Below are 26940 nucleotides of genomic sequence, written 5' to 3'. Positions count from 1 at the left end.
CAGATGATTTAACTGTTAAGATGGCAATCTTCCCAAATTGATCTACAGATTCAATGCAATCCCCATCAACATTCCAGCTGGCTTCTTTTGAGAAATTGACAAATTGATCCTAAAGCTCATATGGAAATATAAGGGACCCAGAAAACCTAAACAGTCTTGAAAAATAGAAACAAAGCTGAAGGACTCACCCTAATTTCAAAGCTTTCTACAAGAGCAACAGTAATTAAGATAGTGTGGCATTGGCATAAAGAGAGACATACAGATCAATGGAATAACATTTAAAGTCCAGAAATAAACCCTCACATTTGTGGTCAATTGATTTTCGACAACAGTGTCAAGACCATTCAACAGGGAAAGAATATTCTTTTCAACAAATGGTGCTGGGACAAATAGATACCCACATGCAAAGAATAAATTTGTACCCCTTACCTCAACGATACAGAAAAATTAACTCAAAATGAATCATAATCTAAATGTAAGAGCTAAAATATAAAACTCTCAGAAGAAAACATGAGGATAAATAATCTTGGATTTGACTGTGGATTCTCAGATATAAGAATTCTTAGATTAAAAGTACAAACAACCAGTGAAAAAATAAATTGGACTTATCAAAATGAAAAGCCTTTGTCCTTCGAAGGACATCATCAAGAAAGCAGACATCCCAATGAATGGGAGAAAATATTTACAAATCATGTACTTGATAAGGAACTAGTAACAAGAATATATAAAGAATTCTTACAACAAAAATAATTAAAAATGGACAAATGATCTGAACAGATATTTCTCCAAAGAAGATGGACAAATGGTCAATAAACATGTGTAAAGATGCTCAACATCATTAGTCACTGGGGAAATGCAAATGAAAACTCTAATAAAATAATACTTCATATACTCTAGGATGGGTATAATCAAAAAGGCAGACAATAACAAGTGTTGCCAAAGATGTGGAGAAATTGGAACCATCATACATTGCTAGCGCAGTCACCTGGTAAAATAGCTGGAGGGTTACCAAATGTTAAACCTTGAGCTACCATATGACCCAGCTATTCTAATCCTAGAATAGGTCACCAGTTCAATTCTGGGGCAGGGCACATGCCAGGGTTGTGGGGCGGGTCCCCAGTTGGGGCATGTGCAAGAGGCAACCATTGATGTTTCTCTCACACATCAATGTTTCTTTCCCTCTCTTTCTGCTTCCTTTCCCCTCTCTCCAAAAATAAATAAATAAAATCTTTTTAAAAACTGGTGGTTATACATCATAAATATACCAAATGCCATTGAATTATTCTCTATGAGATGGTTAATTTTGTTAGTAATTTCACCTCAAAAAATTATTTTTTAAAAGCAATCCAAAAGTCCAAGATATTTCCACTTACATACAACATTGTAAAAGTTGGAAAGTATTTTCAAAGGAGAGAATTTACTTTTATAACTTGAGCTTGGCTTTTTTTTTTTTTAACCAAAGAAATTTGGCTACATTTGAAGAACTCTGGGTAAACCTACATATAAAAAGACACTCTCTTCACTCTTTTATAATAAATTACTACTATTGGATTAGTTCATTTGAAACTGTGAAAGACTTATTTTATGATGTGTTTACAGATTTGAAGGGGTTAATCCGGCCCCAGAGTCCCTACTGTCAGCAGCTGGCTAACTCACAAGCACAATTCAACTAGGAGAGAGCAGCACAGCATTTAAGGCCAAAAGAAAAACATCTCACACCAATTAGTATGGCACACTCTGCATCCTAAAGTCTCCATATTAAGCCTGATTAAACTTTCAAAACCAAAATGTGGAATGGAAATTGGAAAAATTATCTACACCTAGACAACAAAGGAAAGGAGTTTAAGAGTAAATTATTCACATAATTGTCCTGGCTCGTTTGTTTTGATTCTAGTTTGCTTATGAAGTCTATGTCTTAAACACTCAAGTGAGTTTCAGCTAGATTCTAGTAGCTATGAGAAAGAATCTCGGTACAAAATAAAGGAAATATTTAAGCCTCTAATTATCTGGGGGCAGTGGGCCTGTTACATCATCTACTTGGAAACAACACCCTTTTGGGAAAGCGTATGATCTAGCATTTCCCAAGTTCTACCTATAATAGTCTAAAACCATGAGGCAAATCCCATAAAGTTCTGTGTTGAATAGCCATAAAAATAATCTGATCACTGAGTCACAAAACCTAATAAAGATTCAATGATGTTATTAAATGTTACATAGGTATGAATATATCTATTTATAAGCATACTGAATAACCAGACATAAATTTACAGAGGCTTTCTTGTTCCCTGCCACTGAGTCTTAAAATGAGATTGTATATTGGTACATTTCCAACTGAAATCAAATCAAATATAAAATATCTCTTAGATAATACTTTATGATACACATCATAAATTCAAAGCTACATCTTCCTAAAGGCAGTTTCCAATATTACCCCAATACTTAACCTTGGTTCAAGCGATGATGCCTTGTGCAAAATCACACAGGGCAGGCAGCTCCAGAGCCAACCGTGTGAGTAAATGAGAGAGGGGGACAGGTAATTGGCTCACTCTTCCCTTTTCATCAGGAAGACAGGCACATTCCTAGCACTCACTTTTCGCAGTTTTCTTGATTTTAATTGAACTACCACAGCCCATGTCTTCTAGATGGTGTAAAAAAGCTTCACTTTCGTATTCCCAGATGGTGTGAAGAGCTGTGAGGAGCTGCTCCTTAGCTGAGCCACTTGAATCACAGACCCTGATGGGGAATATACACAAGAGGGAGGGGAGGGAAGTGCCGTTAACAACAAGGTATCTAAGTCACTCTGTAGGATTCATTTTATGCTTCCTCTCAACTGCTGGCCATCATGTGATGTGGAAAGCGATCAGGCATAATGTAATCCTGGTTTATTTTCCACAACACAGCAGCAGCAATGGAGCTGCTATAGTCTGCTTTTCTGTTACACTTAAATTACATTTTCCTCATGTCTCAGTCAGATCAAGGTCTGTAGAAAATAAAGCATTAAAAAGAAAAAGAAAAATGGAAATGTAAAAGTGTACAATTTTCTAACTGAAATATAGGGAATGGGGCATAAAGGAGCTGACATTATTTAACAGTTCTGATTTTCAGTTCAAAATAGTTGTCTATCTGGACTTTGAAAACCACAAATTGAAGACTGACTATGAGACAAAAACAACATATTTAAACAACAACGCCAAAATTCAAATCAAAGTGAGCTCTTTGATCAGCTGGGGCACCTGTTTAAAAAAAGGAGGTTCAAGGGGTCCCCTCTAAACTAAGGTATCAGAATCTGTGGGAATGCCCTTTTTGAACAAGCTCTCTCAGTGCTGTGTTTTCTAGTGTTTTATTTTGTTGATCAGTTAGATGAAACTGCCAAACTAATCTTCTACAATCACTCCCTAGCAGTTTTCGACAAAATTCCTTTCCTCATCACTTTTTTGGGTGATGTTTCTGAAGGGGACCAAAAATTCTGCCTTTTGGGATATTTATTTTTAAGCGGGATATTAAGGAACAAAAGATTAAGAAAGAACTTTTGACCCTGACCCTTTCCTGCTTAAGAGACTCAGAAAAAAAAAAAACGAAACAAAAAAACCCCTGCTGCTTCGGGAAGGGAACCTTAGCATAATCAACTTCTTATTAGGCAGGAAGACTCCAAGCAGGAGCATGTTTACTAGACCACCCCATGCCTCATTGTTTCTGGGTTACCCAGCAAAAGTATGTTCCCCTCTTCCTCAGCTACCTGTAAATTTCCTATCCTCTTTGAAATCTCAGGCCCCACCCCCTCTTTCTTCTTCGTCAAAAATGACATATATACCCAATTTTACTTCACTGACTTTGGAATTTCCATGCTTATGTGAATTCCTCATGTGTGTGTATTAAGATTTTATTTTCTCCTGTTAATCTGTTAATTTGATTATTAGCCCATCTAGGAGAACCTACAAGGTGGGAAGAAAAGTATTACTATTATTTTTTAGCTCCCACATTTCCTTTATTTCTTGATGCTCCAAACCAACCTGGTCGAATATATTTGCATTTCTTGATCGGAACAAAGTCAGAGAACAACTGACTAGGGGCCCTATATTTTCATTAGCACTACACTCAAAGCTTCAAAATTTTAACTCAACTGTAAAAAGGAGGAAACTAAAATGAGCAAAATATTTGAATTATGGAAATACTTTTAAACAATAATAACCTTAATAAACAGACATTCTAATCAGAGCTAGGCCTGATTCATTTATGTGTTGAATCCATTAACCCTTCTAAACTTTGGGTTATTTGCAAATTTGATAGGCATTTCTTTCATGTCTTTCTGAAATATTAACAAGGTCAGCTCCAAGGGTAAAACAACCATTGTGGCATTCCACTCCAAACCATTCTCCAGCGTTTCCACAGATCCATTACATTCATACTCTCTGAGTGTATCTGTGCACTTCAGTGGTAAGTTCATCCATCATAACTATTATCCTATTTACCTATGAGGCATCCTCAAAATTTTTGATAAATATTTTCATGAAATTAAGATATATATATTGATACCTTGACACCTTGACAGTCCAGACTATCCCAACAGCAGAAGAAGAAAAAGAGGAGGAGGAGGAGAAGAGGAAGGGATGGTGGGAAGGAAGGAAGGAAGGGAAGAAGGGAGAGAGGAAGGAAAAAGGAAAGGAAAGGGATGGAGAGAGGAAGAAAGTAAGGAAATCAGTTTGGCATGATTTTTAATAATAGAATCATAGGTGTTTGAAGGTGAGGGAGATCTTTAAAATTACCTAGAATTGACTCAAAGTACAAGGAAATTAAGCAACTTGCCAAATGTCACAGAGACAAATTGGTTACCAAACTTTGTCACCTATTAGTATCACCTGGGGAGCTTTTAAAACTGCCAATGTTCAGACAGCAAATACCTCATTAAATCAGAATCTCTGGGGGCTTAAAAAAATCTGATGCCTGGGTTCCCCTGGGTGGGGTGGGCCATCTTGATATTTTTAAAGCTCTTCAGATGATTCTAATATCAAGCAAAGTTTATCAATCTCTAATAGAGACAATGGTTTAGCAAACGCACAATGATGCCTAGTGAGCATCATATTTTCTTCTAAATTCTTTTTGACTCCATCTGTTTGGTACAAAACCTTTCCAGAGGTCATTTCAGGCTTATAAGGCTGTGGCTTCTGGCATCTACTCTTTTCTCATTTTTGAAATTGGGGCACTATTTACACATTGTCTGCCTTTTCTCCATACTCAGAAATGTCTCTGAGGTTATCTGCAGTGCCTATGAGAACACGTCTACTGGGGCCTTCACCAGCCTTTGGTTTAGTTCATATAGTCCTGCTGATCCTATCCAAGTGCCTAGATAGTGCTTGCCAACATGAGTATCACAAGACTTACCAGAGGAGAGTATTTAAAAACGCAGACTCCCAGGCTTTACTGCCAGTATTGGATTCAAGCAGTCTGGGGAACCTGGGAATCTGCAATTGAAGTGCACCCTTCAGCACTGGCTGGTGTGGCTCAGTGGACTGAGTGTCAGCACGTGAACCGGAAGGTCACCGATTCGGTTCCCAGTTGAGGCACGTGCCTGGGTTGCAGGCCAGGTCCCCAGTTGGGGGTGTGTGAGAGGCAACTGATTTATGTTTCTCTCCCTTTCTTTCCCCCTCGCCTCCCCTCTCTTTAAAAATAAATACATAAAATCTTTTTTAAAAAAGTGCACCCTTCAGGGGACTTTGACGTAGGCACTCCCTGTATCTCAATTTGAGAAACACTGCTCTCCATATCTTCCTTGGGCTTCATTTCCATCTTCATGCATTTTTTTTTTTACTTTTTTAAAGAACATGTAAGTTGGGCATTGAGTAGTAAACAAACACTGATTCAATACAAAGTAATATATTTCAATCTTGATTTTCCTTTTCCAGAAAAAGAAATAAAACATATCTCTTCTAAGGCATCTATCTGGTTCTCAGCCACCCCTTAGTTAACTCATTACACAACAGAAGTCCATACAAAAAATTTACTGGAACCAAAATGCATCATACTTGAATATATTTTTGCTAGACTGTAAACTCCTGGGGTATCTTTCTTTCTAGACACTCCCTGAACCTCTGGCACCTACACAGTGCCTTTAACATAGCAGGTGTTTGATAAATGCTGAATGAGTGAATGAATGAATGAATGAATATTTCTAAGCCAGAGTCCTTTAAAAAATTACTAACTAAGCCCTGGCCAGTGTGGCTCAGTTGGTTGGAGTGTTGTCCCATAAACCAAAAGGTCCCAGGTTCAATTCCTGGTCAGGGCATGTGCTTGGGTTGCGGGTTCAGTCCCTGATTGGGGTGCATGCTGGAAGCAACCAATAGATGTTTCTCTCACATTGATGTTTCCCTCCCTCTCTCTCTCCTTCTCTTCCCCTCTCTAAAATCAATAAGCGTGTCCTTGGGTGAGGACAGGAAAATTGTTTTTTAATTCATAACTAAAAATAATTATTAGCCCATCATTTTATACACAGATGCTAGCTATTTGATTCTAAACCTTTCACTAAACCAGAAAATGGGTGGTACTTAAACATATCTATTTTTAAAGGAAATTTTAAAATCATGATGAAAAAGAATTGTTCTAGAATTTTTTGGCTATTAGAAAAAAGTTTATTACAATGTTTATATTATTAAATATAATTATTAAGCAAGTTGTTTTTAAATTGTTTTTCTCCCTCAGATAACAAGTTAAAAAAAAAGGAGAAGAAGAAAAAGAAAAAGAGAGTTCATTTTAATTCTTGCCAAAACAAGAGCTGGTTAAGGCTAGGTGCTGCTTTCCACACACTGCCCAATGGAGACTGTAATCTCCCGTTAAAGGCAGAGAGGGAAGCAAGTTTTTAAACAGTGCATGCGCCTTTAAGGACACCTCTGGCTAGCTGCAAAGCTGATAAAAATGATAAAAATGGAAAAATGATTTTCCATTATTTGGGAAAACCTAAGCCTCTTCCATTTCCCGCCCTCTTCAGCATTAGAAAAGCATTAGCCCTGGCCAGGTAGCTCAGTTGGTTAGAGCATCAGCCCTGTAGGGCAAGGCTGCAGGTACAATCCCCTCATCAGGGCACATGCAAGAATCAACCAGTGAGTGCAAACATAAATGGAACAACAAATAGATGTTCTTCTCTCCCTCTCCCCTTTCCTCTCTCAAATCAACAAAAATTTTAATTTTTTTTAAAAGAAATGCATTTAGTGTGAAGAAGTCTCTGAAAAAACAGTTCCCTGGGGCCTGAAAGAGGTTCTCCAGCTCAAGAGGTGGGGAGCATCTGCAGAGTTCGCAAAAACCCAAAGATGCCACAGTCAGTGACAGGAACCACTGCAAAGGTGGCTCTTGGCCAAAAAAAAAAAAAAAAGAAAAGAAAAGAAAAAGAAAAAGCAGCTTGAAACTTTCCCACTGCTGCTGCCTCTACCAATATATACATATATACTGAGGATGGTTTTTAAGCATAAACATAAAATAAGTGACTCATCATTGGCACTCACTTATACTTTGCAAAGCAAAATGTTTCTAAGGCTTCTGCTAAAAGGTTTTCACTACGCATGTGTGGAGAAGGAGTGAGGGAGGAGAAATGGGGGGTTGAACTGTTCACTGTTGTTCAATTCTTTTCATCCTAACTGCTTTTCATTTCCAAAGGTGAAAATACAAGGAAAGGATGAAAGATGGCCCTTGGAGCCAAGCTAACTTCTGCTGTCAGATACCCTCCGAGCGCTAGCCCAGTCTCCCCAAGTTGTTCTTACTCATTATTTTATTTCAAAGTGCATCCCTATTGAACCCTCACACCTTGGCTCAGTCACCTTGACCTTGATTCCACCTTGGACATTTCTAGATGTGAACTGTGTGGTTTCTCTGAGTTCTAGAAACTCAGCTTCTCCTACAAAAAATTCAGCTTTGGGAGAAATTCCTACTCAAGGTCTGGCCCTGAGGAACCCAAATCTAGAACCTAAAGTCACTCAGCTGTGGGCACTCAACTGGTGGAGGACAGATCCCTCTTCAGGCTCACCCTCCAGCATTAGCTTTAGTCTTCATCGACACTGGGGTTCCACAGCCTGATGTCTGTGGCCTAAATATAACTAAGGGATACAGAGTAGAGGAGTCCCTAGCAGACCATGCTAGAAAGGTCCTTTCTACCATTACCTTTCCAGTAAAACTCTGTAGCATTTGCTTGTATCTGGGGTCCGAAAGTAATAACAGGAGATCTGTACAACTGAGGTAGTGATTCTTCCTTTCATCTAATGAAAGGATAAGGAAAGGGAGGAAACTATACTGGCCACCAGAAGGTGTCTGAAGGTATTTGTTGTTACTCAGACAGGACTATGATCAGGCGGCAGCTTGGCCTGATGCCAGATGTTCAAAAGTTTGTTCGTAAAACAGTAGTCCTATGTGGTTTATAACTTTAGAAATAATGGAGGAAAAAAGGTCCCACCATCAAATAAGTTCAGAAGAAGTAGAATTACATAGGTCTATTTTATTAAAAGACTCCTCAGAACCTTGAAGACATTAATGTGCACTGTGAATTTCTAGTGTCTATTGTCTCCCAAACAGCCTATCAGGGGACCCTTTTGAGGGAAAGCATCTCAAACACATCTACTGTCCGTAATTGCCTAAGGCTGGCCCAGTGGAGCCTGGGGTTCAGAAGTCAGACAAACCAAAGTTTAAATTCTTCTCAGCTAGCCATTAATTCCTCTGCACCTCAGCTTTCTCATAAGAAACTAAGGATAATAACTCATAACTTAACATATTTGTACTGAGGACTAATGAGGAGCAATCCTTAGCTGATGAGTTAGGAGGGGACATGCATGTGTGGGTACCCTCTGTGGTAGAAAGGTTGACACAAAACTTGTGTTTGCTCAAATCTCTCCCTTCCAAGTGCATTGTCTGGGACCTTCCAGACACTAAAGCCCTTGGATGTCTACAGGTTCTGGGATAATTGTACATTCATAAGATATGGGCTCTTTTCCCCTACGATCACTAAGGTCTGCAAGAATACTGTACTAGTAATAATGACAGCTAAAATCACCAATACTTATTAAGGGACTACTGTTGACCCAGCACAGTGGGTGCTTCGTATTTCCAGTATTCCAGTTAATATTCACAGCAACCATCAAGATGGTATCATCACTCCCATATTTAGATGAAGAAACTGAGACTTGGAAATTAAATACAATACGCCACGGCACGGCACGGCATGGCACAGCTAATCAGTGGCAGATCTGAAGACCTACTGTTAAATCTTAAAGAATAAAAATGTCAGTTGACTAAAAGGTTTGCTACGCCTTGGTTTCAGAATCCATTCTAATCGATTTATGTATGCACTAAATCACTAAAGAGAATTCTTGAATGTTGCAAGGAATTCTGTTTGCCTTTCTTACAGAGAGATGGTAACTCTGGGGTCCTCTGCGATAACAAGAGGCCAAGGAAGCTAAAAAAAGATTTCTGAACATAAAGTTGTACAACGGAGCTTGGAGAATACACTGTGAAGGGCCTAGAAGAGTTTCTTAAAGTATCCCTTCCTTTATTTTCCAGCTCTCACCCAAGTAACCACAGACTTTCCAATGTCACATTCGTTTGACACAGGCCACAACCCTTCAGGTTGCAAAGTCATGTGTACACCGTTTAAAAATGGTGGCAAGGGATTTGCAATCAGCATCTTTGAAAAATCAATCTGAGAAACTGCAAAGCAATAAAATAAACTCCAAGGAACGCACATGCCCTGTTCGGTTGCTAGATAATATATGTTATAATGTAGACTTCTGCATCCCCCAAATACCTAAGAACAAATAAACATATCACCTGGTTCTTTTGCTTGGCCAGTGTAGAGGTTTTTTCCTCACCTCCAAAAACGTTCTCTATGAGGAATGCTGAGGTCTGAAAGAAAAAAAGGTAGAATTACAGCTTTCTGGAGCACCCCCTACACATACACATGCACTCCACACATCTCGCATCTCTGCAGCTCTCTGCAGGGTGAGCTCCGGCTTACATAAATCAAGAAATAAACACACCCGCACACACAAAGAGGTAACCCAAACAGGCCACGGCTGCTTTGCCTTTCAGCCTGAAAGGCGAGCCCAGAGCCACAGATCTGGGAGAGGCTGAGCTCTGGCCTGGAGCCACAGCTGTCTGCCCCAACGCTGCCCTGTTCCAGGCTAGGAGATAAGGGATGTGCTCAAGTAATGGGCTGAGGTCACATGACTGCTTCCAGGGGGACCAGGCTCTTGTATGGGCAGGACCAGGCTGCTAGTTGCATAAATAATCTGCATCAGTACAAAGCATAAAAGAGAATTTTGGTAAATAATGGCAGAAAAGCATTCAATGGCTGACTAGGTCAACGCAGGATGACTTCTAGTAAACATTACAGTAGCCTGGGTATGATTAAGCAAAGGAACTGGGATCACTAAACATTCCTCCTTAGGACTTGAAAAGACATGGGTTAAGGAAGCAGTTGTTGGGTGCTATGCTGCACATTTATTTATATGACATTTTTATTCCCCCAGCTATTCAATTAGCCACTTGTTGGAGAACCCATCTGTGAAAGAGAAACTCACCTTTCTCCATCAGCAGAAAGGAAAAAGGAAGGTTGACCTGTAATTGTGCTGAGTTTGAGAAGGAAGAGGAGGAAAACACACTTGAATAATCGAAGTGCAGATGTCAGTACTGGAGGCCACCGGCCACGGTTCGGCTGTCTTTCGAGGCAATCCAGGGGTGACCTCGCTCCCAGAGTCTCACGCTGACTGCTGCTGCACTGACAGCAATTTTCCTCCCAAACTCTTCCTACTTGGTTTCACAGCATATGGCCTTAGCTTACTGGCCTTAGGCATCGAGAGCTAGGATTTAAAGGACTCTGGCCATCAACACTTTACAACCCCACCCAAGCTGCTCTTTAGCCAATTCCTTTCTGCAATTGGGTGCCACAGGAGATCCAGTAAAGCATTTGCCTAGCTTACTATTTAATGGAGTCACTTTAAAAATAACTGGAAAGGCAGCTCTGGGCTTCTCTACTCCTATTAGCATATTAAATGTTATCAGAGGACCTCATTATAAGGTAATGTAACTGTACAGGTTTCCATGGCGAGGACTCCAAGACCAGGACCTGAAGAGGCTGCCATACACATTGTAAATGGTAGCATAATCACCCAGGCTCCCGCAAAAATAGTGGACAAGGTCACTATAAGGCTTTTTCCAGCCCAATGCCTATTCAATCCACAGTGATTAAATGATGGCTATGTCTAGATACAGTTGTTCAAATGTCACCTCCTCTGTGTGAAGCCTTTCCTGAATCACCAAAGGGGAGTTAGTCACTCTGCTTTCTGGCACTCAAAGCCGTGTGTGCATCCAATTATGGAACTTCCCAAAGTGCACTGTAATTTGTCATTTTACATGTGAAATCCTGAAGGGAAAGGATCCATCTCATTTCCCTTGGCATTTGCAGCACCAAATGCATTCAAGGTACTCACTAAATATTTGTTTAATCACACAAAGAAAGAAATGGAGGAAAAGGACTCATGATTTAGGTGATTATTTTAATGACCAGCTTCTGGACCATGAACTGGATTGGCTATGCCCTTTATGTGACCTGTCTAAAACTTAGAATTTGCTTATAATGAAGAACTTCACCATATTTTTCCATTGTACAAAGAATGCTAAAATGCTACTTTGAGCACCAAAAAAAAATAATCGGAGTCAGTTTCCAATTATTAAATAAGTGTTGATGTATGTGAATAAATTACAATAATGACAGTAACATTTATTGAGTACCTGCTACATTCTAGGCACTTATTCATTTTACATGTGTTAATCTTATTTAATCCACACACTATCATATGAGGTATATACTATTTATGCATTAGGAACTATAGCCCCAAGTCAAACAGCAAAAGAGTGAAAGAGCTGGGATTTCAACTCAGGCACCTTGACTCCAGAGCCCCTACTTATAATCATTACACTATACTGCCTCAGTCAGTACCTTGTATGTTCGTAAAATGATGTTACCAGCCTCTATTCAGATGTCTTCTGGATGTCCCCCAGCTGAGCCCAGATGTATTGTCCTAACCTGAAAAAAGAAAAAATAATGGTCAAAGTGATGTTAACAGTTCCAAACTCATTCATTAACAGAATTATACCCTTAACAGTAGAGGTAGGTCAACTTATCTCTCAATGGGCACATCATTATATAAAAACAGCCAGTAGGAAACACGAGAGCTCATTTTCCCCCAGAAAAGCCCAGAGCAATACCAAATCATCCTTAACTAAAATGCCCTGTGCTCTTTCATTCAACACATGTTTATTAAGCACCACCTGTGTGGCAGACACTGGGCTAAGAGACGGACATAAATGGTGAACAAAATGGAAATGATTAGGTGAGGCAAACACATAGGTAAATGAGAAATTAAAATAAAATGACAAATTAAAATCTGTCTCCCCTAATGGAATATAAACTCCAGGTACTTAAAACTGTGCCAGGCACCTAATATTTATTATATGAATAAGTGGAAGCAATGCAGTATGATAAAATCTCTAATAGAGCAAATAGGGTCACAATGAAAGGGCCTCATCCCAGAAAGGGGGATGAGGGAAGGCTTTCTAGAAGTGATGCCCAGGCTGAGACCTAACGATTGGGCAGCCAGAGGTAAGAGTTAACCAGAAGAAAAGAGGTGAGGGAGAGATGAGGGTGTTCTTATAGACAAGTGTATTTTACAGTACTTAACAAGGGTGTGAAATGGGAAAAGTGAAGTAAAAATCAGAATGAACTGTGGCCCTAATTATACTGCTGCAATTAGACTTTTGAGAGGATAAAGAAAAGTGTCTGTCTGCTGTGATTGAAAAATGGCTGCCTCTCCACCTCTGCAGCCTAGACTTCTCTTTCCTGGCTATCTTGGCTGTTTCTCTTTATCACTTCCCCACTCCCCTACTATGTTTGTCTTCAGTTTCCACATAAACTTCTTGTTCTCAAATGCTTGTTTAAGGGTCTGCTTCAGAGGAAAGCCAAACCAGCACCTCAGTTAGTCTATGGTAGCAGCCAACTGTGGAAAGATAGAGAAGATGGAGAAGGCCGGTGACCTCACAAAGGAGAGACTGGACATTGCAGACAAACCTGTCCTATTTCACAAGTTTCATGGAGCTGGCCACAGTTCCATTTTCTACCAGGGCAAAGTAATTCTTTTTTAAAAGACTTTATTTATTTATATTTTCAGAGAGAGGGGAAGAAAAGGAGAAAAAGAGGGAGGGAAACATCGATATGTGAGAGAAAAATCCGTTGGTTGCCTCTCGCACGCCCCCAACCAGGGACCTGGTGCAATCCAGGCATGTGCCCTGACTGGGAATCGAACCAGGGACCTTTTGGTTCACAGGTCAGTGCTCAATCCACTGAGTCACACCAGCCAAGGTAGAAAGTAATTCTAATGGGTCATAACACACTGGGGAATATGCTAGAATCTAGGCAAAGCAGCTGGATTTAGGAGTAGATTAAAAAAAACAACAAGTGCAGATCTGTTTGGTAGTAAATACTTAAGATGTCTGTCTACTTGTAGTCTCTGATACCTCAATGCCTAATAGCACCAAAGGGGGATAGCTCAGATGGGGCTGGCCTCTTAGCTAGCCTTCTGGTGCTGAGGCTAGTGGAAAAGAATCACACCCGATCCCAGCTTCCTGGCACCTGGTAGTCTCCAAATTGAGGTACTTACCCCACAGCAGAAGCACAGAAGATCTATCTGTTGGAGAATAGAAAGCAAAACATTAAAATTTGTATTTTTATCTGTTTTCTTACTGTTTTTGAATGTTCTATTTTTATGTATGTTTGTAATACACAACATGTGAGTTCAGCAGTATTAGTTGTAAATAAATAAATATACCTGTATTAGGAGCTCTCAGAAAGCTTTTACTGTGATTGGTTCGCAATCAAAAACATTCAAAGAACCTTGATTTAAAGAGCCTTGATTTGAAGACAGAAAAGGAATAGCAAGGAATATTATATTTAAATGAAGAGGAAGAACCATGTATATTTTCAGGGATGAGTTCCGAGTATTGAAAAACTACATTAAGTAGGACAAAGGGGAGGCCAGATTTGGCAAGTAATCAGAAAGTCATTCAAAGAAATCAAAGGTAGGTTACAACAAACTATCGATACACACAACCTAGATGAACATCGAAGGCATTTTGCTGAGTAAAAGAAGCAGACTTAAAAGGTTACGTACATTTTTATGAGATTTTTCAAAAGGGCACAACCGTAGCGATGGAGCACTGATCAGTGGTTGCCATGGTTGATGGGCGGGGGAGGGTGTGACCGTAAAGAGATAGCAGAGGGAGTTTTGGAGGGCAGTGTTCTGTATCCTAATTACGGTGGTGGTTACGCGCATCTATGTGTCCGAATTCACAGAACTGTATGGCAAGTCGATTTTACTGTACACTAATTTAAAGATAAATTTTCCAAAAAGCTTCACAGAGCCGGTTCTGATCTCGTGCCTTTGGGTCTGCAAATATTAAAGTCCCCGTGGGCTGATTTTCACTGCCAAGGGCCCTTCCTAAATCACAGCCAGAAGCAGTGTTTTCTGCTGTAAACTATGAGCACTAAGGAAAATGCCTGCCCTTCCCTCTGATTTTACCTTTAGCTCTCTAACCATGGGCGAAACACAAAGAACAGAGCTCCCAGTCAGGAAACACAGCCCATCCACTCTTTGTTCAATAGATACTTACTGAGCATGTTCCAGCTATGGGGCAGGGACACAAAGGAGAATGAGCTCTGGTTCATTTCCCTGCCAGGTGTACAGCGTGATGAGGGACATGGGTCTATCCACAGATAATTTCAAAACAGGAGGTGTAGGTCCAGAGATAAACCACATACTATTGGTCAGAAGTCCAGAAGTGTATCAGCTTGGTCAAGGCAAGTCGGGAAATGTTTCATAGAGGATTAAAAGGTGGGAAAGGCCTACCGGGGAACATGGGAGCATGTGATATTTGAGTAACATTTCCTGAGACTCAGGGATAGAGGGTGTACAAAGTGGAGGATGGGGATGTGAACGTGGAGAGGTAGGCTGGTGCCAACTGCGATTATTCTTGTAGATCGTAACAAAGAATTCCAAGATTAACCCATCAGTTGGGGGTTGCAATTTCAAATGCTTATATGAGCTGGGGCAGGTAATATAAATGAATAAAGCAGCCTGGGTGGAAATGATGGGACATTCTGGAGAGTTTTTATCTAAATGAGGCAGCTGCTACTTACTGGTAGCTCTCTCTTAGGCTGCCATCCAGAAATCCTGGCCCAGTGTTGCCTGATGCAATTTTTCAAGAGAAGCTGAGCATATTTTTATGTAAAAGCGCCCTATTTTTAAATGTGAGTATGAGTATATTTCTGCAAATTTAAGATGCCATCGATTATAACGTGCATCGCTATTTTACATACCAATAAAAAAGCCACCCATCAAACTATGACACTCCACTGATTTTAGGACACATTCCAATTTCAAAGGTGCTAAAATGTGAAAAAAAAATGTGCATCTTAGAAGCAATGAAATCCTGTAATTCTCATTTCTTCAAAACATTGTATAAACTCCACGGATCCAGTGTGAGGCTGCCAGACTGTAAACTCTGAGTGAAAGGGACCCTGAGAATAATCTAATTAGATTCAAACTTTAGCAAGGTCACCCTGAGGATCAGATGGTGATGAACTGGGGGAAAGCCAGACATAAGAGCAATGAGGGAGCTCCTGCCACAATCCAGGAGATAGATACAAGGACTGAATTAAAGCTCTGGCAGTGGGGACAGGGAGGAGGGGCCAAATATAAAAGCCCTTCAGGTACAAAACGCCACTGGTCCCAGACTGTGTATATGGAGCAAAGGAGATGGAGGTATCAAAAATAATTGATTTCAAGGTTTCTAGTTTGGGATAATAAATGGATTTATCACTTATTTAACACTATTTACTGTGTATCTGCCTTGTGCCAGGCACAATGCTGGATGCTAAAGGTACAATAGCAGTCCCTGCTGTCTTGTAATTTACAGTCTAGTGGGTGATGCCATTAATTGCAGAAGGGCATTAACAGGTATGGGGTAGGACACAAAGGGGGACAAGTGTGTTTACAGTGGAGAAAACTAACGAGCTGAAATGTTCTATACACAGAAGCTGACATTTAGAGCCCAAGAAATAAATCAGGTCTGCAGATTCTGATTAAAGAGGTCATCAGGGTACCAATAACAGCTGAAGTGGTTAGAGAAGATGAAATAGTCAGGGAGAGCTCATAGAGTAAGAAGGCAATAGGGGCAAAGCAGAACTGTGGGGGAACAGAGACATTAGGAGTGAACAAAAGAGCAATCTGGAAAGGAAGAGGCCCAGGAAAAAGGGATGACTGTATATCAAAGGAGCCAGGTATTATCATATAGTCTAACATAACTTCATCCATAATTACTGCATAGAAGTAATGTACCAGGGCAATGTACAATTCAGATTTTCAGAGTTATGGGTGTTTTGTGTGAATTCCAAATCTGCTTACCAGAGCTGGTTCTTATTTAGAGAGTTGTGATATTTTTAAATATTGCCACAATCTGTCCCTTTAGCTTGCATGTGCATGTGCTCCTGTTTTGCAGTATCTCAGTTTGACATCTAGCAGGAACCAATGGCAGAACAACGGTAATTCTGATTTTCCTTTTGCGGAGGTTGTAATCTGCCATTCAAAGACAAAAGTAAAACAAAAAGTATACATTTATGCAATTCCCTCTCATGTCAAAGCACTGGGAATTGGGCAAAACTGATCTAGGCACAGATGGTAAAGTCCCCTTCCAAGGCCACCATGAGATTCTTGTCCCAGAGCTCCATAACAGGTGAGCCTTTAGACTTGTCCAGAAAGGCCCTTACCCTGGCCAGTGTGGCTCAGGTGGTTGGATGTCATCCTGTAAACTGAAAAGTCATGGGTTCAATTCCCATTCAGGGCACATGTCTAAGTTGCAGGTTCATCTCCAGTTGGGGGTGTGTACGAGAGGCAACCAATAGATGTTTCTCTCTCACATCGATCTTTCTCTCCCACATTGATCTTTCTCTCCCTCTCTTTCTCCCTTTCTTCCCCTCTCTCTTAAAAAAAAGAAGAGAAAAGAAAGAAAGGCATTCCATTTTGTAGGAGAGGTTAGGTGGCTCCTCAAAGTCACAGTCTTACGACTTGGGCTAAGATACTATGGTCCTTTGGACAGGTTCAAAAAAGTTCTCCATTTTATTTACTTTTTAAAGATTTTATTTATTTACTTGTAGAGAGAGGGGAAGAGAGGGAGATAGAGAGGGAGAGAAACATTGGTTGCCTCTCACACACCCCCTACTGGGGATCTATCCCACAACCCAGGCATGAGCCCTGACCAGGGATTGAACCGGTGAAAATTCAGTTCACAGGCTAGCGCTCAGTCCACTGAACCACACCAGCCAGGGCTCCATTTCATAAAAGAGGTTAGGTGGCTCCCCAATGCCGCAGTCCTATGACTTGTGGCAAGATACTATGGCACTTTTGACTTCTTTAGAAAGGCCTCCCATTTTATAGGAGAGGTTAGGTGGCTCCCCAATGTCACAGTCTTATGACTGGGTGGCCAGTACTCTTTCCATTACATCAAAGTTACCCAATTCCATGCAAAAAATATAGCTCCAATATAATACAAATTGAAGTACAATAAACTTCATAAAGTACAATAAACACCATACACAAAACATAAAGCCCACAAGAGCTGGCCAAACAACTTAACAGAGGAAGAAGGAGGTTAACTTTCAAGCATGTTTCCATGGCTACCCAGATTGCATTCAATTCATTTTCTCCTTTAAGAGTTCTTACCCTTCCCAGTTTTATCAGTTCCACCCTTCTAGATACTCACTTGGCTGGTTGGTGAACCTTTCAGGCTGGGTTGGAGGCCCAGGACTCAATCCGTCCTGATGTTTATGGGTGTTACTCGAAGAGGACTCCTCAGCCTCAACTGAGGAGCTTACCAGAGGCATATGATTATATAGTGACACTTTAATAGGTTGTCTTGGCAACCCATGATGTCAGATGCAATTATGACATCACCACCTGCCAATATAATATGAACAACACACCCTACATGTAAAACCCACTTTCTGGTTATTGGAAAGGCAGGTACAAGGTTCTTCAAGCTTTCTTTTTGCCACCATTATCCCCCTCCCGTCAACCATTTTTCTATTCATAAATATAGAAAACAAAGAATAGCCCTGGCTGGTGTGGCTCAGTGGACTGAGTGCCAGCCTGCAAATCAAAAGGCTGCCAGTTCAATTCCCAGTCAGGGCATATGCCTGGGCTGCGGGCCAGGTCTCCAGTGGGGGTGGGTGAGAGAGGCAACCACACATTGATGTTTCTCTCCCTTTTTTTCTCCCTCCTTTCCCCCCTCCCTAAAAATAAGTAAACAAAATCTTTTTTTTAAAAAAAAGGAAACAAAGAACAGTTGGTTTCTTGGAGAAATGTTGAAAGTATTAGCTAAAGCAAGGCCTGGAAAAGATCCATGGCTTTCTTTTCAAAGACCTTGCTACTATTGCCTCAGATGACTAAGAGCTTATGGTGAAAATTTTGGAAAATTTTTAAACTATTTTCTTTGAGCACTTCTTTTTCTCTTGGTTTCATTCATATACTCATTCAACAAATATTTGTTGGGCATCTATTGTGTATCAGGCACTGTTTGATATATCAGTTAACAGAACTGACAAAGTCTCTTCCCTCATGAAATTTATAGCCTAGTGGGGGAAGTAAACATTCACCAAATAATTATAAAAATAAATGTAAAATTGCAAAGAAGTACATGTATCATGAGAGTGAATCAGGAGGTCACACCAAAAGGCTTCTCTGAGGAAGTAACCTTTGAACTGGCATCTGCAAGGCAAACACAGGTTAATTAGGTGGTGTCGATAGGACGGGATCAAGAATACACTTGAGTTAAGGCTCAGTGACCTGGAGCAGGTAAGTGGATTATATGATCTGGAGACTTTCAAAGGAGAATCCAGGGCTTCATATATAGGTCTTGGTTTACTAAAGCTGAAGTTAGTGTTCTCACAGATACTCCAAAGAGTGTACATTTCCATAAAACTCTCTAAAACCGTGCTTCTCAAACTTTAATGTGTTTGTAGGTCACCTGGGAGTCTTGTTAAAATACAGATTCTTGGGCCTAGCCTCTTAGAGGTTCTGATTCAGTAGGTCTGGGGTGGCGCTCATGAGTCTGTGTTTCTATTAAGCTTGGGTGATGATGAAATATACTCTGTGTGGCATTGTTCTACAAAACAGTATGATTTTTCTTTGAATCACTCTCTCTCTTTCAGCCCATGCTTTCATGACTTTTAAAGTCAAACTATATATATTCCACAACATTCTTGTGTGTGTGTGTACACGCGTGTATGTGTATGGTCAGTTCAGCAGATTTCAAATATTTGGAAACAATGAGAGAAATAACAAATATAAGCAAACTGAGGTATCAGTAATGTAGTGAAACTTCACTAGCCTACCCCAGTGAGGTGGACTGTCATTCTTACTTAGTGAAAAGTCTGATATATAGAGCAGTTTTAAGGGAACATAATATAAATTAACCTGATATAAGTAAGGCCAGGAAACTTCTGTATGTTCAATGACTCTTATTTAAATAGGTAGGTAAGTGCTTTTTGTAGTGAACGCTTTCATATTATGAATGAAGCGCTGGATTCATAGTGTGTAAGATAAAAATAACCTCCCTTTTTAGGTCTCTGTTTCTTACTACAGAATACAATTCCTGCTGATGCGCCACGTTCCTGGTGGTGTGGCTAAGTGCAAAGGACCCTGAAACCGAGCTGGTGAGAGATCCAAGATTTCTCTGGATTGCTTTTCGTGAGAAAACTGTGAAGTTAATATAGGGCCTAGAGCAAAATATTGTCATTTAAAAAAATTGAAAATGAAGTGTTCTGTGCATGAAAGAGCAGGAGGATTAGGATAGGGAACTAGGAGTAAGAGCTTGACATTTTAAGGAAATGTCAGCTCTGTCAATTACAACCTAGGAAACTTGGGCAACTTATATAACTTCTCTGAGCCTCAGTTTTCTCATTTAAGAAATGAGGGTAATAATATATAAATGGAATAATCTAAGTGGAAAATTCTTCCTCAACTATAAAGTGCTAAGCAAATATTAACTACCATTTCTAGGAGAGGCCTACAATTTCCAAGTGGATACACATCCTAGAGAAGAAAGGGGGTCTAGCCTGTGGGTCAGGATATGCCTGGGAACATTACAGAATGTGGTTCTAGGGTCACATAGCTTGGGGTTATATTCTAGCTCCATCCCTTAGCAACTAACTATGTGTGAGCCTGGGAAAATTACATAACCTATCTGTGCCTGTTTCTTAGAAAAACAGGACAGTAATAGTATCTACCACACTGTGCTGATATAAGGAATAAATGAGTTAATACACATTATAGCAGCCACTGATACAATGGTTGCCTAATCAGTATCCATTCTTCCTTTCTTACCAATAAAACCCCAATTTTGTTGTAGGTGGCAATGCGTTTAGCCAACAAAACTGGATTTGCTAGGTTCCCTTGCAGTTCAGGCTACTCGTGTGGCGCAGTTCTGGACAATGCCATATAAGCAGAAATGTACTGGCTGATGCTCCCAGAAAAGCTATTTTCCTGAAAAAAAAAGACCAGACCAGCTGTCATGAGCCCTTTCCTCTTTGTCCTTCCCCCTTCCTTCCTGAAACCAGGACTCAATGCCTGCAGTAGGAGCAGCCCTCTTGAATGCATTCGGAAAAGAGCCTCTAGCTGAGAATAATGTTGCAGGAAGATGGGAGGAGGGTAAGATGGGAGGAGGGATGACAGTGTGAAGCTGCTTCTTTCCTGACGTCATATCACATGAGAGAAAACCCAACCCTCTTGTGTTAAGTCTCTGCTATTTCATTGACCTTATTACAAGCAGCCAAACACCACATTCTCTAATATACTTGTAACACAGTTTGAGTGCCTGGGATCATAGTTAGTTATTCAATAAATGTTAGCTGCTATTATTATTATTATTTTCCCAGCCTTCTAGTCCATAATCAGGTGGCTAGCAAATATTCCCCTCATTTTCAGGCAATCGTGCCCCAATTTTCCTTTTTGAAATCAGCCCTCTCCCTATTTTCAATCAACCCTGTGGCTTGCATGAGATTGACCCCACCCCCTATTCTAAGTGTGGGCCCTGATTGGCTATGCCAATTAGCATGAGCCCACTTCCAAAGCAACAGTGACTGTCTAGGGGCACATAACTCAGGCCTAAGGCAGTCAGCACATCCTCTTTGGGCAAAAAGGAGCATTCCGGTAAGCTCCTTGTAGCTAAAGACAGGCAATAACCAGTGCATCTCAGGGCTGCTGGAGACAGCGCTGGGACACAAACTTACTCTTGTCCCCAAATATGGTGCTCTGAGCAAGGCTGTTACCATGAGGAGAGCCAGTCTAGCAGGGTGCAACTGATACATGGAGAAAGGTAGGTCAAAAGAAAGGCAAGGAAACAGAGCTGCAGCCCTCCATCGGAAATCTCTGGATAAAATTTTACCTTTGGAATTTTCAAGTCAGATTCATTTGAGACTGGGTTTGCTAACTCGGTTTGGGCTGAATCCTCTGTCACTTGTGACCACAGATTCCTTCTGATACTGTTAGATGAAAAAAAAAAGAATTTAATGTAAAGATTACATACCTTGAGGGGAACTTTCCAAACTCTGCTCTAGTGTGTCTATTTAATCAAATCAATCAAGTACAATATAAATTCATACCCAAATCACCTCTCCAAAAGAACAGCAGTAAAATCTACAATTTGCAATTGTGTGAATTCATTCAAATTTCTCTTCCAAAACAAAAAGAAAAAAAAACACCCCAGTTTCTGCTTTTTTTGTAAATATGTTCAGAAGAACTCCTTTAAGAATAGATGTGCATCTGGGTTTTAGAATAAACCTTGGACCCACAGTCAGACACTGAAAACCTATGACTAACACTGAAATAATATTCAGGCAGTTGTCATGGTAGCCTGCTCAATCTGCACAAAATGCAAGCCACATCATTTCACAAGATTTAGCAGAGGAAAGCAACTAGTCTTCAGACACCTTCTGAGTTAACCTACTAATTAGTTTTGGTGTTATTATTATATATAGCCTTTAAGCTATATCCTAATTGTATCCCAAAAATCACTAATAAAAATACACTGTATGATTTTTGTTTAACACCTGCACCACTCCTGAAATCTTCCTACCAAGTTTAGAGTCGAGCCCCATTGTGTACACAGTTGAATCCACTTAAAAATCTAAAGAGGACATGAAGTGTTGGGGAAGTGGAGGGAGTAGCCAATTTCATTTCTGTCACCAATTACCATTGGCTAGACACTGCTATCAGACATTTTCTTTTAAGTGGGGTTCTGTAGGAGTGGGGAGTAGCAAAATCGTTCTGTGCTCAGTTAAAGTCTCAGAAGAGTGACTTTAAAAACTAGAGGCATCTCAGGAAATATAAATAAGGGAGGGGGTGACAGAGTATTTCGACCTGATCGCTTTCTCTCTGGAGTGGCTGTATCTATCAAATCTAAGCTCATTGAATGTGTTGTGGGTGATTTGGGGGATTATAGGCAGGCAGGTTTCTGCATATCACCATGCCCCCTCCCCTCTGCCTTCTTCACTTTTGAGTTTCTTTTTTAAGAGAGAGGAGACAGGGTCTAATTAAAATCCAGTAACATCCTAGGTTAGGAAAAGTACATAATACCATTATCATCCATTAACTTCTTGTAAAATTTTAGTGCTTTGGGTTAATTAACATTCTTCAGACTCCTTGAGATGGGGCCTATCATATACTTGTTTGTAAAACTCCCACACTGCCCAACACTGTGCTTCTAGTCATATTAGAGACATATGATAATAAACCTCAATCAGGGGACTGGAAGTACCTCTGTAGCTGGAGGGCAGATTAAAGACACTATCAAAATATTGTGTGTGTTATGTGCCATGGAGTTGCCTCCAACTCATGCAGAAGCAGATGGAGGGCTGGGTTTTGACAGGAATGCAGTTCATCGAGGGCAGGATTTTTCAACTGTGGCACTATGGACATTTGGGACCAGGTCTCTGTTGTAGGCGCTGTCCTGTGCAATGCAGGATGTTTCACCACATCCCTGGTCTCTACCATCTAGATGCCAGTAGCACCCCAACCCCTCTCCCATACATGGCAACAAAAAGCACCTGCAGACACTGCCAATAGCCCCTAAGATTTTTGTCCCCCTAGGGGATATTTTGGGTTATCACGACTGAGGGAGGGGTGCTGTGGGCATCCAGTGAGTAGAGACCAGGGATACTGCAAAACATTCTACAATACATAGGTCAGTTCCCCATGACCAAGAATTACCCAGTCCCAAATATCAATAAGCCTGTGGTCGAGAAGCCCTGATCAAGAGGAAAAGCCCGGGTCTAGATCTATGAGAGCACAGATGTAGGTAGGTGGGCAGGTGTGGGGGGTACTTGTGCTTCCATTTTTTCACTGAAATAGGAAGCAAGTTCATCAGCTGCAAAATTGGGGAAGGAGGTACAAGAAGTTTAGGGAGCCAAGATATGACACTGTCCTTTAGGGAACGTGGACAATGAATGGGCAGGGGAAGTAGACATGTTTCTGGGCTGCGTCAAGGGCTCACTTGAGGTAAGTAGTCAAGAATTTACTCTGAAATCCATAGGCCTGAATGCATGTTCTTCCTGGGGCCACATTCAGGGGTGGAGTAGAGACAGAGTTGAATTTAGCAGATTGCAGTCTTGCCACGAGCAACAAAAAGGCAAATGGGTGATAAAAATGATCACAGAACTTGAGCAGAGTAAGAAGACAGAGGGAATCAAGCAACTATGAAAAGGTAAGTGGGCAAAAAGCAACAAACATCCACTCCAATAGACTAGTTTCAAATGCTTTGAACATGATGAGCTGCAAAAGGGGAAAAATAAGATGAGTCCTATCATACCAAGATAATGACTCACTTTATTTAGCTAATACTCAAGGGCTCATTGAAAGACATAGTACAGTTGTTTCTAGATGAAACCAGGTCAACTGTGCTTCCTAAATCAGTTCAGTGCTTGGGACTGTAGTCTCTTTGGTGGAGTTACCCTCCGCCAGTGAAGCCAAACACTGGAGAAGCCACATTGAACATATAAAAAATCAGAGGACTCAAAAAACCTTCAAGTGACTTGTAGTCTTTATTTACTAGTTTATGTATTTGTCTTACAGTTGTTGAGGTGCTGATAGGCATACCTGGGGGTGACAGGCCTCACAAATCCAAGCGAACAGACTGAAGTGTCGGCAAAACTGTGGCCATCTCAGGCACTATCCAAGACTCTGGTGGTTTCAAGGGAAATTCATCAACAGTTGTTTCCATAGGTTCTTGGTTCCTGCTTTTGAGGATTTCATTTAAAAGTTACAAAAGGTAAAAAAGTATCCATTTCCTCACTGGCATGCATACAAAATATTACAAGAGACCATGGCACTCTTACGGGAAAACCATGTAGCCTTTGTGGACATGGGCCTCCCGAAATCACTTCGGTGTCAGAAGACTGAGTATGAACCCAGCACTGCCACTCACCAGCAGAATGGTCTCAGGCAAGGCAGTCAATACCTTCGGCTTCAACTTCTTTAAGCTGAAAAAGAGAGCAATATTTGCTGTGGTTACCTCATTGGAATGTATGTGAAAGTGTTTTCTAAACCATATTGTACTTTACTAATTATAGAGACTGTAACTACACCTGGAGGGCAGCAGGGAGTGGAACAAAGTCTCCCTCTTTGTCAAAATGAAGAAAAGCAAGAATTTTTCACTACAGGCAGAACCCTGTGTTGCATGCATCAGAGACATGCTAGCTTCTTTTCTACATGGAGTGTACATGTGGGAACTATACCAAAGCTTGCACTTGGTGAACCCACCCTTATTAGCAAGGGCAGGAAGAAAGCTGGAGGGAGAGCAAAGCATTCCCTAGAGACACAACCCAAAAACATAATTTTATGCCCAATTTTTGGCAGTCTTGTTATGAACACATAGGGGTTTGTAAACAGGTGTGATGTATTTATCACTTAGCATCTCAGACTCATTAAGGCTCACTGACTCTTACTTGGCATATAACTACCTCCATTTTCCCACCTGGAAAGTTGGGATAACATTTAGATCCAGAGGGGAAAGTGTGGATGCCTAGTCCAACTCATGCATTCCATAAAGGAGGATACTGAGGCTTGGAAGGTGAAATGACTAGTTCAAGAGCACACAGATAGTGAATTGCCAAGACAGGGCTAAAACTCAAATTATGCCACCCAAATTAGTGCATCTTCACACACTGTTTCTTTCAGGGGGCTAGCTGAAGGGGTTGCTTTCATACAATCAGTATGAAAGTATTCTTAGCAGAAAGTATTCTGCTAGCCTCAGAGGAAGACGCCAGGTAAAAAGGACAGCGGCAGCCTTCAGCCATGTCCCACTCAGCACTTAAAAGATGCCCTCCCAATGGTTTCAAGTGTTTCTCAGCCTTGATAAGATGGTGACAAATATCCATCCACAGGCACGGGGCGGGGGGCAGGGCGGGGGGCCAGGGGTATGTGAATAAATGGCACTGACAATGAAAACCAAGAAGGAAACTATGCAGGTACTCTTTGAAATGGAGGGCCCCAGCACCTTTAGAGGGACCAGAGTCCTGGATGCACAGCACCAGGTTCGTGCTTTAGTGCTCTAAGGTCACCGTTTTTAAATTCTTAATAACTTACGAACAACGAACAAAAGGCCTGGCACTTTTTATTTTGCACTGGGTCCCTCAAATTTTGTGTCTGCTCCTGCTTCACACACCCCGCCCCCCGCAGCCATAAAGGGGATGGCTTGTCTACACCACCACCCCAATCCTACCCACCCGAGAGCAAAGAAAAATCCCGCAATGTTAGGCCCTCTCGGGAGAAGACTGTGGAAAATGTCGGGGAGCCAACATTCTGGGCCAACAGGTCGACTCACCAAGCGGCCTTTCCCAACCCTGACAAAATAAATGCCGATATAAAAGTGACCCCATGCTGCCTGAATCTTTGGCTCCCAATAGGGTTCCTGTCCGCCCTCCAAACCTCCAGAAGCGGTTCACTGTGCCCGTGGGGAGAATGGGGAAAGTGCAGACCCCTCACCAGCTGAGGGAGGCTGCCAGAAGGGTCTGTGACCCGACCCAGGGTCCGCTTCCGCCCGCCGGGGCCGCCTCGCCAACTTCCCAGCCGAGCGAAAGTTTGGGGACAGATGATTAGCTGGGGAGCGCTCTCGGCCGCGGGGAAACCTGGTCGCAGGAAGAGCAAATTCGGCGCGCAGGGAGGATCCAAAACGCTGGAACCGGAGCCGAATCTTGGGGACGGGGCGGGACCACGGCGGGGGCGGGGCTACAACGGAAAGGCGGGGTTTTAACGGGGGTGCTGACTCTGATGAGAGCCTATGACTTAATAAACGACAGAGGTCCCCCAAGCGGAGGTTCCATAGTGTAGTGGTTATCACGTCTGCTTTACACGCAGAAGGTCCTGGGTTCGAGCCCCAGTGGAACCACAACCGAGAGTCCCTTTTGCTCTCTTCTTTAAAATACCCTTTGGGTTTTCCGGGTGAAAGGACAGAAAGCAAAACCGACGAACTTTTCTTTCCCTCCCTTCAGGGAAATTTTATTTTATTTCTTTATTTTTTTGCTCCTCCCATCCCGGCAGCCATTGCCCTAACTGAAAAACAGCACAGGTGGGGGCCCGGCAGTGTCGTAGTCTGAAGGGCACCCCCAGCCTGCTGGCGCCTTACCCCCTACTTTTCCTCAGGTGCTCCAGGGCGGCCTCGGAAAACTGGGCGCTCGAGGGGAGCAAGACCACCCAGCGCGGCCCTTTCCCTGCAAGCCAGGACAAGCCGGTCCCCAAAACCCTACAAATAAAATGTAGGCAATACCACAGTTTTCTGCTGTTCAAATATTAAGGGTTTATTACTTAT

At 41.4% G+C, this 26940-nt stretch overlaps 1 protein-coding gene and 1 non-coding gene across 2 annotated transcripts in view; one reads left to right on the top strand and one right to left on the bottom strand.

Annotated features, from left to right (window-relative positions):
- PPEF1 (protein phosphatase with EF-hand domain 1) overlaps positions 1-2715 on the bottom strand; it is a 68948-nt gene extending 66233 nt beyond the window's left edge. Inside the window, exon 1 of the mRNA XM_054581198.1 lies at positions 2591-2715. Coding sequence (XP_054437173.1) covers positions 2591-2633 — 43 coding nt within the window. The 5' untranslated portion in view covers positions 2634-2715. The remainder of the gene's footprint in view (positions 1-2590) is intronic.
- A 23732-nt stretch (positions 2716-26447) lies between these two features.
- TRNAV-UAC (transfer RNA valine (anticodon UAC)) lies at positions 26448-26520 on the top strand. Its single transcript has one exon. It is a non-coding gene; the product is annotated as a tRNA-Val (tRNA).
- Positions 26521-26940: the final 420 nt, after the last annotated feature.

This window comes from Pteronotus mesoamericanus, unplaced genomic scaffold, assembly GCF_021234165.1.
Source record: "Pteronotus mesoamericanus isolate MK-2021 breed Mesoamerican mustached bat unplaced genomic scaffold, CSHL_Meso_final contig_65, whole genome shotgun sequence".
NCBI classification, from domain to species: Eukaryota; Metazoa; Chordata; class Mammalia; order Chiroptera; family Mormoopidae; genus Pteronotus; species Pteronotus mesoamericanus.
Note: the sequence above shows the minus strand (reverse complement) of the source record. Positions and strands in the feature narration are given on the sequence as shown.